The sequence below is a fragment of the Nicotiana tabacum genome, chromosome 8 (assembly GCF_000715075.1).
Source record: "Nicotiana tabacum cultivar K326 chromosome 8, ASM71507v2, whole genome shotgun sequence".
In the NCBI taxonomy this organism is placed as follows: Eukaryota; Viridiplantae; Streptophyta; class Magnoliopsida; order Solanales; family Solanaceae; genus Nicotiana; species Nicotiana tabacum.
In genome coordinates this window covers 60,427,111-60,440,452 of record NC_134087.1, presented here as the reverse complement: position 1 = coordinate 60,440,452, position 13,342 = coordinate 60,427,111, and the positions used below count along the sequence as shown (strand labels likewise).

At 36.0% G+C, this 13,342-nt stretch overlaps 2 protein-coding genes across 2 annotated transcripts; one reads left to right on the top strand and one right to left on the bottom strand.

The window, feature by feature from the left end:
- Window positions 1–8,174: 8,174 nt before the first annotated feature.
- On the top strand, window positions 8,175–8,531 carry LOC107779861 (non-specific lipid-transfer protein-like). The gene has a single exon (XM_016600359.2). The coding sequence runs from the start codon at window positions 8,175–8,177 to the stop codon at window positions 8,529–8,531; it is 357 nt and encodes a 118-aa protein (XP_016455845.2).
- Window positions 8,532–10,978: 2,447 nt separating this feature from the next.
- On the bottom strand, window positions 10,979–12,155 carry LOC107779860 (putative F-box protein At1g14315). Its single transcript, XM_016600358.1, has 2 exons — window positions 11,771–12,155; window positions 10,979–11,667 (listed from the first exon to the last, which is right to left on the bottom strand). Exons 1-2 carry the CDS (start codon window positions 12,153–12,155, stop codon window positions 10,979–10,981), a joined length of 1,074 nt encoding a protein of 357 aa, XP_016455844.1.
- Between the last annotated feature and the right edge of the window lie 1,187 nt (window positions 12,156–13,342).

Here is a 13,342-nt window from a genome sequence, read left to right as displayed (position 1 = left end):
TCGTCTGAGTGTTCAGATTCTTGGGCTTGGCTAGCCTTCAATTGTGTGTTCAATCTTTTTGACAGTACATTTGTAGCCACAGTTTTACGAGCGAGCATCTTAACACGTTTCCTCCTAGGCTGGGGGGTTGTACTGGGTTGAGGAGGTATGAAGCAATCAGAAGGTGGTATGTGGAGGAGTGCCAAGGTTATCTTGAGGGTTCGACATTGTGACTGATTTCGTGAGAGAATTTGGGAGTTTGGATTTTGGAAGATAGAACAATTTACAGTAAAAGAAATTTTGACAGTTTGGAATAATGAGGGTGACAGAAGGTGATGATGGATTTTTAAAGAGAGAAACTTAATTAATGACTAACGGTAGCTTTTTGCAATCAATTAGAAGTCCAATCAACCTGAAATTTCAGGTTGAATGAGCAGTTAAGCTTTCCTAGATTTTTGGCAATTTTTGTGGTGAGTATTCTAGTAGAGACGAAACTGGTTCAAAAAATAAACGGATAGGATTTTTTGATGTTTTTGAACATAAATAGGACTCTTCTCATGATTTAAATATTATATTTCTAATTGTGCATAGTATAGAAAACATACCTCGTTATTCAGCTGAACAAATACTGATGAACCAGGTTCTTTAAATCCTCTTGATCATGCCTCAATTTACCAAAATAGAGAAAATTTTGTTAGAGATTAGTGAGTTATATCAACACATGTCAGAGGACTATACTATTTACTATATGAACTAAGTAAAAATTAATCTAGATATTTACACAAGTTCCAAATTTCCTAGCCAAAAAATTGATTTTTTATTTTTTTTCATTGTGCATTCTGAGCTGGTCCTATTAGATGATCTTAATCATCTCTAATTCTAACTTGTTCCTTTCAAAGCTTTCTCTACTCAGTGTTTTAGTAAAAATGTCAGCAATCTGTTTATTAGTAGCACAAAATTCTATAGTAATCAATTCTTTCTCATAGTTGTCCCTTAAAAAGTAATTTCTAACATCTATGTGCTTATTCCTCTTATGATGAACTGGGTTCTTAGTCATACTAATAGCACTAGTGTTATCACAAAAAATAGGGATGCAACCAACTTCAATGCCAAAATCTATCAGCTATTGATCCACAGTAGTAGAGCACAACAAGAGGCAGCAGCAGCATACTCAGCCTTAGCAGTGGATAAGGCCATTGAATTTTACTTTTTAGTGGCCCATGATACCAGATATGAACCAAGAAAATTAGCCATACCTGAGGTGCTTTTCCTATCCACAAGGAAACCTGCATAGTCAGCATCAGCATATCCTACTAGATTAAAGTTACTACCTTTAGGGTACCAAAGGCAAAGGTCAGTAGTGCCTTTCAAATATCTCAGTATCCTATTGACAGCAGTCAAGTGGGATTCCTTAAAATTTGCTTGAAAACGAGCACAAAGCCCTACACTGAAAACAATGTCAGGTTTACTAGCAGTAAGATACAAAAGTGAACCAATCATACCCCTATACAACTTCTTATTAACAGATGAAGCAGGTTCATCTATGTATAATTTAGTAGTTGTTGCAATGGGTGTGTCTATTTCCTTTGATTCATCCATTTTAAACTTATTAATCAACTCTTTTGCATATTTTTGTTGATGGATCATGGTTCCATTTGAGTTTTGTTTGATCTTTAAGCCTAAGAAGAAGTTAAGATCACCTATCATAATCATTTCAAATTCACTCCCCATTAATTTAGCAAATTCCTTACTCATTTTTTCAGTGGTTGCCCCAAAAATTATGTCATCAACATATATTTGCAATACTAGTATATCTTTACCTTTTTCCCGCAAGAATAGAGTGTTGTCAATCTTACCTCTTTTGTATCCATGTTCAAGCACAAATTTGTATAGGTGTTCATACCATGCTTTAGGAGCCTGCTTGAGCCCATATATGGCCTTGTCCAGTTTGCATACATGATCTGGACATTCCTTACTTTCAAACCCTGGAGGTTATTTGACAAAGACTTCTTCCTTTAAGTATTCATTTAGGAAGGCACTCTTCACATCCATTTGGTGAAGGGTAAATTCCATGTGTGCTGCAAAGGCTATGAGGAGTCTTAATGCCTCTAGTCTCGCAACTAGAGAAAAGGTCTCATCATAGTCTATGCCCTCCTCTTGGCAATAACCTTGGACCACCAACCTTGTCTTGTTCCTTATAATCATTCCATCTTAATCAAGTTTGTTTCTGAAGACCCATTTAGTACCAATTACTGATCTATCCTTGGGTCTTGTGACCAGATGCCACACTTGACTTCTTTCAAACTGATTGAGTTCATCTTGCATTACATTCACCCAGTCTGCATCCTGCAAAGCTTCAGTAACATTTTTAGGTTCAATAAGAGATAAGAATGTATCAAAAGCGCACAGATTCTTTAATTGAGATCTGGTTTTAACTCCAGAAGTTGGATCAGTAAGGATGTTCTCAATGGGATGAGAACTTTAATACGTGTAAGGTTACACAACCAACTGATTTCTGTTTGGAGTTTCTCCCATGTTCTGTATCTGAGGAACAGGCTCATGGACAAGTTCCATTTGGAAATTATATTCATTTCTTCTTTGTTTAGTTCCCCCTATCAGGTTGCCCTGGATGGAAGAACCTATTCCATCACTTGTTCCTTCTTTTGGTGCAGCTTCAGGCTGAGTTGTGACTTCGCTCAATTCTTTTACCAGCCCAATAGCTTCATTTTCATGTTCCTGTCTCTCAGAAAGAATGTTAGTTTCATCAAAACTACATGTACACTTTCTTCTAAACACAAAGTTCTTTTGTTGTACACTTTATAAGCTTTGCTATGTGATGAATATCCCAAGAATATTCCCTCATCACTTCTGGGATCAAACTTACCTAGGGAGTCCTTTCCATTATTGTGCACAAAGCACTTGCATCCAAATGCCCTAAGATGGGATATATTTGGTTTTATCCATTTAGATAACTCATACAAAAGGTCTAGTAATGCACCTATTAATGATGTAACATGCAGTATTTACAGCCTCTGCCTAGAAGCTATGGGGCAGTTTACTAGAAAGAAGAATAGTCTTAGCCATATCTTCAAGAGTCCTATTCTTTCTTTCAACTACTAAATTTTATTGAGGAGTCCTAAGGGCAGAGAAATTATGATCTATACCATGCTCATCACAAAATTCAGAACACTTAGCATTCTCAAATTCAGTTCCATGATCAGACCTAATTAATGCAAGTTGATTACCTAGTTGTTTCTGAGTTTTTCTAACAAAGGAAGTAAACATGTCAAATGTTTCATCCTTAGATGTTAAAAACAATACCCAAGTAAACCTAGAGTAATCATCAACAAGCACAATCGCATATTTCATACCACTTATGCTCAATGTTCTCATTGGACCACAGAGATCCATATGAACCAGTTCCATTGACCTGGTCGTGCTTACCACTTTCTTTATTTTAAAAGTTGATCTTACCTGCTTCCCCCTTGAACAAGCCTCACAAACTTTGTCTTCCTTGAATTTGATGTTAGGTAACCCTATCACCAGGTCCTTGGAGACTAATTTGTTGAGTTGATTTAGACTTGCATGACCAAGTCTTTTGTGCCATAGGAGGGGATCATTATCCAACACACTCAAGCAAGTGAATTCATTTTCTGAAAGAGTGGGCAGATTTACAATGTAAATATTGTTAACTTTTTTTCCCTACAAAACAAACTTGTTAGTGGTAATATTAATCACAAAATATTTGGTAGAGGTGAATGCTACCAGGTTACCTATGTCACATAGTTGTGATATACTGATTAGGCTATATTTCAAGCCATCTAACAAGTAGACATTCTCAATGGAATGTGAGTCTATCTTACCTACCTTTTCACCCTAATGATCTCACCTTTCTTCCCATTCCCAAAGGAGACATTACCTCCTTTTAGGTCCTCAAGTGAAAGGAACTGGTTCTTACTTCTAGTCATATGCTTTGAGCAGCCACTATCCATGTATCATATTTGGATACTTCCCTTCACTTGGACCTGAAAAATGAAATAAGGGGTTAGTCTTAGGAACCCAAACTAGTTTGGGTCCCTTTCTGTAGGCAAAGGGGTGAATTAAGTTCTTTTTAGCCCATCCAAGCAGCCTATTTTTCTTTTGAACAAAGATTTTGTTCTTCTGACTGGCATTTTCTTTTGCATTACATTCACTTTTGTAATGACCAGTCCTGCCACAGTGTGTGCAGATTTTGTTCTCAGGAAGTGTGATGTACTTACTTTTGGGATCCCACTTAGGTGCTGGGGTCCTCTCTTATTGCTACTGTGATGCTCTTGTAGCCAGGATAGTGCATCATAGGACTTATTCCATTTGCAAGTTCTATCTAGTTCATGCTTTACCTTGCCTAGATCTTCTTTTAGGACTCTTATCTGTTCATCTCTCTTGTATAACTCATCCTTCATTTTTCCTAGATTTTCTCCTATGGTGAGGTGTGTGTGATCAGCTTTCTTTTTACCTGTTCCTAATTTCAATTTTAAATTTTCAGATCTAAGTTCTAAGATAGTGGTGTCAAGTTCAAGAACTTGGTTCTTCAACTCAGTATTTTTACTATCACTTTCACTAGCCCTGAGTTCTAGATTTTTGCACTTAGCTTTTACGATCACACATTCCCTAGACAGTTATTCCTTCTCATTTTTTATGACCTCACACTCATCAATGAAGCCTAGCAGTGATTCAGATAGCTTCTCTTTAGACAAAAAATTAATCTTATCTTTGAGATGAATCACACTTACCTCTTGTTCATTGTCTGATTCTAAGTGCTTGTTCATCTCCAACTTCATCTTCTGAATCCTCATCTAAGCGTTCTCCCCCAGTAGCAACCATAGCCTTTGTTGATCCTTTGTTCTTATTAGGTTGAACCTGTTCCTTCTTCCTGTTTCTTCGTTCAGCCCTTTCTTTTTTCCATTCAATTTCCCACTGAGGATAATTCTTGACAATGTGGTCAGTCTTACCACATTTGTAGCATCCCTCGTTGGTCTGTTTTTCAGGAGCCCTTGGTTTTTTAAAGGTTACACCTCTTGAAGAACCCTTTCCTCTCATTAGGTACTTCTTGAAATCCCTTGTGATTATAGCCACTTCATCATCCTCTATGTTTGCACCTTCAGCTATTCTGAGAGTCAGGCTTCTTTCCTTCTTGGGTGCATCCATCTTCATGGTTTGACTTCTCAGTTCATAGGCAGTGAGATTTCCAATCAGCTCATCCAACTTGAGAGTAGCAATGTTCTTTGATTCCTGAATAGCAGAGATTTTGCTTTCTCAAGTTACTAGCAAGACCCTTGTCAAGATTTTCTCAACCTTGTCTTCTTCAAGGATAGTTCTTCTAAGAGACTTAAGTTCATTTGTTAGTGTTGTGAACCTTGTGTACATCTCTTGGATGGTTTTACCTTCATTCATGATGAATTCTCATATTGAGAATACAACAGTGTTCCTCTTGATTTCTTTACTTGAGGAGTTCCTTTATGGGCCACTTGTAGAGTGTCCCAGATCTCCTTAGCAGTAGTACGCTTTGAATTATGTTGTACTCATCTGGACCTAGTCCACACACAAGCCATATCTTGGCCTTGGTATTTTTTTCTCATTTCTTCAAATCTTCAGCGGTAAAGTTAGCTCTCGTCTTTGGCACGTCCACTCCTTCAGCATTCTTCTTTGTAGTAGCCAGGGGACCATCAGTAATAATGTCCCAAAGTTAATTGTCTTCTCCTATGATATGGTCTCTCATCCTATTCTTCCACCAGGAATAGTACTAGTCATTAAAGAGTAGAGGCCTAACAGTGGATTGTCCTTCCCAGTTTTCAGGTGGCGCACTCATCTTGATCTATTCCTAAGGTGTTACTCTCTTCAAGGATAACGTGCTCTGATACCAATTGATGTTTTATACTTCAATACCACACAAGAGGGGGAGTGATTTGTGTGGTACCCAATTTTTGCGTAACTTGATTATGGAAGGACCTAGTTCTTCTATGTGTTCCAACTACTACTGTTACGGAATAATAAATACAAAAAATAAAGAACACAGAGATTTTACGCGAAAAACACCTGGCTTAAAAGGTGAAAAAAACACGATCTACCTTCCAGCAGGATTTTCCCAAACTCTCCACTAAAATCATGAGCCAAAAACTACATTTACAAAAAAAACTCTTTTGTAAACCTAGGATTAACTCTAATCCCGTTGTGGCACACATCCTCAACTGTTGCGACAACTTCAAGTTAACTCTAACTTGAAAACTCTAATTACCTAATACAATTGCTTCTAAATAAGCTGAAAGGTACAATATAAAATCACCTACTACAATTGAACTAGAATAAAAGATAGACACTTAGAATTGGTTCTTCTATCGGGTTCAAGTAGCTTCAGGTTTGCACGCTTGAATCATACAAAAATTGCTTGCAAAATTGCCTTGATATTTTGCTCTCAATTCACGTTTAACTTCTGCTTATGTGCATTACCTGTAAAAGAGAACAACACTAATATTTGAGTTAGAAATTAGAGATTGACTAGGATACTGATGCTACTCTTTCATGGTGGAAGAGTTCTAGCTGATCTCATACTCTAACTCTATCATTTTCCTAAACCGTGTTCTCTTTGCGTGAGTCTTTCTCCTTATCCAATATGTAACCTTTTCGATCATGATCAGCAGATATCACTTCTGATAAGTTAGGTTTGTCTCCTTCACGTGCATCTCACATGTTTGAGTTGATCATAACTATGCTTCACAAGATGGACCTGGTCCATGTCTGAGTTCCTTTGTCAGTCTTCAAAACTTCGCCTTTACTTGGGCCAACAGAAAAACTCATAGATAAAAGATGTATATGTTGAAGGACTTGATTAATTAGTTGTACTTGTGTTTATTATTCGTTTGAGCAATATTTATGGTGTTCATGTTGCCTTGCTGTTTATGTCACAAGTTGATTAATTGTTTCCATCACTGCTATTTGTTTTCCGTTATTTTGTAAGCTACATCGCACAGGTTATTTGACTAGTGAGTGTCTTGACTGTACCTCGTCACTACTAGTCCACCGAGGTTAGTCTTGATACTTACTGGTACCGATTGTGGGGTACTCATACTACACTTCTGCACAATTTTTTATGCAGATCCAGGTACCTTAGTGTTGTTGATAATCTTACTAATTGATCAGACGTTGTTGTGGAGACTTAAAGTATATCTGCTATCGCGTTCATAGGTCTCAGAGTCACTTTCTGATATTTTCTTGCATTGTTGATTCTATTCTGGCACAGTTGTATTTAGAGATTTTCTAGTAAACTCTCTAGAGCTTGTGACTTGTACTACCGATTTTGAGAATTGTAGGAAATTTCTGTCTCTTATTTAAACAAAAAAAATCTGGTTGATTTATTATCATTTCACTTGAACTATTAAAAATGGTTGAAATTATTCTAACGTTGGCTAGCCTAGCAAGTGTAATGTTAGGCGTCATCACCGTTCTGAAAGTGGGAATTTCGGATCGTGACACCTTGTCTTTCTTCTTCTTTCCTATATTTTTTCCTCTTTTCTACTGTACTCTGCTCTACTAAAATATTTTCTATATTAAGGTGATGTTTACATTCTTCATGGTTATAGGAATCTAACATTTGCAAGTTCGCTAGCACAGCTAATCCATATATTTTAAATCTTCTCCCCCCTCCCCAGCCTGCTGTTTTTATGTAATAAGTATAATCCGCAGAGTTAGTTCACATTGAAACAGCCACCTATATTAAGATGATTATGATTTTTATACACAAGATACAGGAGAGATCATTAATTTGTGTTTAAAGAAGATCATTTTGTTTTCTTTGCTCTTTTCCTTTTTCTTATAATGATAATCAAATCGTTCACTCTATTGAAAACGTAACTCCCATATTAAGATGATTTTAACCTTTAACCAATTTTCATCAAACTTTTTTGGAAATTGTCTACACTTGGATGCTTTCTTCTCTTAAAAGATGATACTACATAAAGTCACTACCTTCAATAATTTTAAGTTTTCGCACTGAAAAAGAAAAACAATCATTTCAGAAAAAGGGAAGATCCTATTGCTTGTTGGATCAATGACAAAATTGACCGTATCTTAGAGCAGTATAAATTGACATCCGTTCATAACCATTTCTCATTCACAAAAAAACACATAATTTCACCTAAGGTTCCTAAAGTTCAAGAAAGATGTCAAGAAACCTTCCTACCTACACTTTATTAGCAGTCATTTTGATGGTAATTTCTTTGGTTTTAGGTTTTGCAAATGCAGAGGTTCAATGCAGTGATGTGATATTGAAGATAATCCCATGCCAAAATTTCTTAATGAGTGGAGAGTCGTCCCCTAGTGTTGCCTGTTGCAGTGGAGCACAAGCTCTTGACAAAGAAGCCGCCGCGTCTCAGCCGGACCGTCAGGCTATATGCGGCTGCCTGAAGTCTGCTGCACAAGCTTTCCCTGTAAACGTTGATAAAGCAGCACAACTCCCTACCCTCTGCAAACTTACTACCAAAATACCCATCAACCCTACAGTTGATTGCTCCAAGTAACTTCTTCTCGCGCTATTATATCTAGAATGTGTGACATTTAGCCGATGAAAATATAACCAACTGATCAACTCGTCCAAGTTTGGACGGGTTGGGTTGGACATATATTCATTGGCGGCTCGATTTGTGTATAATCCAAGCTAGGCCATCTAAAATTTTGGGCTAATATGAATAGCTTATGTAGCCAAGTGATCCATGTGAAAAATTATCCAAGCTTAGAAAAATAATTTTTTTGGGTTTGGTTAGTTAGATCTAGTCTGGATAGGATTATGATCTATTAACTTAGCTTAAATTGACCCACCTATCTAGATCCATAGAAATTTTGGGCGGATATGACCTAACACCTTTGTTTATTAAATTTATTTAGGGAAAATATCATCTATGTTCATTTATAAGTAACTTATTATAAAAATTGACCAATTCATAAAATATTACTAATATTGGCCAATTAGCTATGTGTAGCCAAAAAAGGTTAAATTTTTGCTTTCTTTTAGGTGTTATTAGAATAGATTGGGTACACTTTAAAGTGCTTGAATCTCAGTTTTGGGATGATTTGGTTGAGTTTTGAGGTGGGTTGAATTGAAAAATTTTGAAGTAGAAGATGAACATAAAAACAAAATTATAGGTGTATTACACTCTGTATCATTTGTGTATCACATTGTGTATCGTATTTGTATCAAATGTGTATCACATGTATATCCATATATACATGCGTGTGAGATACATGTGTGATACATGTTTGTGTGTCATAGAAGAATTTTTTGAACTCGATCTTAACTACGAATTTTGATACAAAATTAATCCAAACCACCTCTAATCTTCCTCAAATTTTGTATATTGACTCATCTATATATTTTCAATGAATCACAACCATGTCCATTGAAAAAATCTTTTTTTGCTTAGATTTTTGGAATCTTGTATATATATATATTTTTTTATATTTCATCACCTTATTTGCTACCTCATCCATGAAATTTCCTTTACGTCTTAGATTTAATGTGGCTAATCACACTTAAAAATATGGAAAGAGATTTTTATGTGTGATTCTTGGAAAGAAAGAACCTTACTTATGTGGATTTTTAATTTTTATATGTGCTTGACTAGTTTTAGTAAGTCTATAATTAATAGCTAGAGGTTTAATGAGTAGAGGTTGGTAAGTTGGGACTTGTTTGGGACATTTATGTAAGATTCCTTCATTTTAATCCGCTCAAATTTTGTTCAATCAGTCCATTAGACGCTTTCCTAAATATGAAAGATTGCTATAATGTTTAGTAAATAATTACTACAGCTCAGGGTGGAGTCACGACGGAGTGACAGTCATTGTCCTAAATTTTTCAAATTCATTTTTTTGGTCTGTAAACTACTTACGTTGAAGTATGTGTTTTCACTTTTCATGTTGCTTAATTTCTTTCAAATAAACACCACAATTCTTTTCCCCTAGAGGGTGTCACCAGATTTTTAAAATTTGGTTTCGCCAGTTATCAATATCATCTTAGAAATTATATAATCTATGGATGTTTGCCTTGTAGCTAATTACCTTTTTCTTCTTTTGACGGTAGGATTTGAAGGACAAGTGGAATTCTTAGCAAGGATTTGAAGAAGTGCTATACCAGTTTTTTTCTATGAATATAATGTGGTGCTAAAGGACTCTATACACTATCCCAAATCCGTTTTAAAATTATGTAGTATCGCTAATTGATACGCATATTAATACGAAAATATATGGTTGAAGCTTAGTAAATCTATCTTTCTGATCCATACACTATTTCTCTTCTCCTTCCATCCTTAGAATCACGATTTAAACGTTATGAGTTTGAGTTTAATTAAGACGAAAGCCTCAAGTTGACATGCAAAAATTATAGGATCAAGTTGCAATTATCGATTTTCAAGTCCTAATGACATGCCATTCCTTATATTCATAGATGATGCACCTATCATTCCATGATCCTAATTTCGAATGAATTAACTTGAGAAAATGAAAATTCGAAAGGAAAGTTATACTGTTTCAGATAAAAATGAGAATAATCTTCAATCGAAAGGAAAAAAATGTCGTCTTCTTCAACTAAAGATTCATTTGAACGGGTTAAGATTTTATTGTGTAGAGGGATTCTGTGGAATTTGAATGATGCATAATGCATCTAACACGTATACTAGACGAAGCAACTGATGACGTTTTAACTTCGATATTCATGACTTGGCTCTTCTACAGAAGGCTTACAAAATCTCACATATAATTTGCTAAATTAGAGAAATAAACAACTGCACACATATATTTCATATAGAGGACAAATATACGACACCAAATTAAATCTAATTTCTTCCAGAGAACAAACTGAATAACCACAAACTAGTTTTGTAACAATTTGTGTCACAATAATCTAACAAGGCAACAACAAAGTCTAGAAGTAATTTAAAAAAATGAATAGGAGAAACGTGGGCCACAAATACATCTAAAACTTGGTGAAGAAATATTCAACATTATCCTGCTCAGTCGGATTTTCTCTGTTTATAGGAACTAGGCTCTCCTTATAAGTTATAGGCCAAATGCTGCCGGATCCTATATCAGTAAAATTAAAACCAAAAACTGTAACTTCTTTAGCAGTGTGGTTATAATACACAATATTATAAGTTTGTGTCATTTCATAAATAAACTTGTCGTACTCCCATATGCCAAGAGGCCAATGCCATGTTATTGGAGGATTAACAGTATAAACTTTGATCCAATTATTCTCTCCAATTCTTGCCCATATATCATAACACGATGTCTGAGGCTGAGCCATTTCATCACAAGACATAGCAGCGAGAGAGCCTCCGCGCAACATCAGAGCCCCCCAGTGTTCGCCTGAAATTGGTGGTCCTTCCATTTCCCCGAACAGCTCGGTCACAAAGTCGAACGTTGTAATGCAATATACATTGTCTTTGTCTAGGCACAACCAACAATAAACTCCATTTAGATGAGTACTATCAAGGGACTCACACAAGTTACTATCGTAAGGAAAATTCGGGTCCAGGTATTTCCAGGAGTCATTGTTCGACGAATAGATAGCAGCAAACACCTTAGGATAAACCTCGTTCTTCTCTTCATTCGTATATATTCGTAGAGATAAAACTTTATAATCTTGATTCACTGAATCTAACCCTATTGCAACAACACGACATGTTCATCGAAAAATCTCTGAAGCTCAAATTGTACCATAGGAATAATCCTACACTCTTTAGTAGCAGGATTCCACCAACCAAACCGAACATTAAGTAGAAAATTCCTTTCTCTAATAGGAATAAGCCATCAACAGGACCATAAATACCTCTAAAATCACTAACACCTTCGCAACGATAAATCCTCTGACGAGCAGGGACGACGCTTGCAATTAATTTTTCAGGTAGCAAGAAAAAGTTAATAGCTCTTAAAGGAGGCTGTGGTCTATAGTCTACACCGAACTTACAAAACCAGAGACGAGCACGATTACTCTCGCTGTTAAAGTGCTTCTTGATAAAACTCGAGCTTTTAATAAGATCGTGCCAGCTTTTACTTACACATTTGAATAGCAACAGTGATTTCACGGCTAACCTCAATAAAATATCATTTACTGTTTCTTCTCGTGAATAGCTGTCAATACTAGTTGTCATTCTGCTCCTGGAATTATTTCCTACAATATATGCAAAAATCTTGGTTATGTTTGAGGTTTACATAAACATATAAATACTTATAACAAATGGTACCGAATTGATGAAGTAAATGCCTAAAATCAACAAATAAATAGAGAACTGGTAACCCAACCTTATATGAAGATGAAGAAGAGACAGCGTCTGTTCGTGTGATAGAGAAGTTAAACAAGACAAAACAGAGGGCAGTTACAAATGTTAAAACTGTTGCGGAAGCCAAATGTATATCGTGTGAATGAGTCACAACTACTATACAAAAAATATGGCAGCCACTAAATAATAAACAAGACAATAAAGCAATAATAAAAGGAACACCAGAATTTACGAGGTTCGGCCAATTTTGCCTACTTCCTCGGACACAACCAATATTTTATTCCACTCCAAAATACAAGTGAAATAACACTAAAGAGAGAAGATACAAATGTCTTAAGAAGATAAGAAGACAAATGAGAGGTGTGTTTAAATCCTAAACATTAGGCCTCCTTTTATAGGGAAAAATTCCCTACCAAAAGGCTAACCCAACGATGTGGGATTTGCCAAATTCAACAAATCTCCACCTTGACAAAATTCCACATCTTCAATTTTTTCTCTCAATAACAAATTTTGGTTCTTCAATCTTCAGTGTTCAACAATGTTGATCAAATCCAAACAATGTTGAAACTTGACCGCAGTCACCACTTTTGTCAGTATATCAGCAGGATTCTCTGTAGTATGAATTTTCTTCATCGTGACTCCACCTTCTTCTATGATTTCTCGTACAAAATGATACCGAACATCAATGTGCTTCGTCCTTGCATGATAAACTTGGTTCTTCGCTAATTGAATAGCACTTTGACTATCACAAAAAATTGTGATACCTTTTTGTTCAACACCAAGCTCCTTTAGCAATCCTTGAAGCCAAATTGCCTCCTTTACAGCCTCTGTAATAGCCATGTACTCTGCCTCTATTGTAGACAAAGCAATTGTTGACTGCAAAGTAGACTTACAACTAACTGGTGCTTTTGCAAAAGTAAACACATAACCAGTAGTTGACCTTCGTTTGTCCAGATCACCCGCAAAATCTGAGTCACAGTATCCAACTACAGACTGATTGCATTCCTGCTCAAAAACTAACCCAACATCTACAGTATTATGAATATACCGTAGAATCC

Coding starts and splice junctions, on each gene's coding strand:
- LOC107779861 (XM_016600359.2), top strand. CDS start 8,175: ATGTCAAGAAACCTTCCTACCTACACTTTATTAGCAGTCATTTTGATG.
- LOC107779860 (XM_016600358.1), bottom strand. CDS start 12,155: ATGACAACTAGTATTGACAGCTATTCACGAGAAGAAACAGTAAATGAT. Junction 11,668..11,770: donor AATTTTCTACTTAATGTTCG/GTTTGGTTGGTG, acceptor TTGTTGCAATAG/GGTTAGATTCAGTGAATCAA.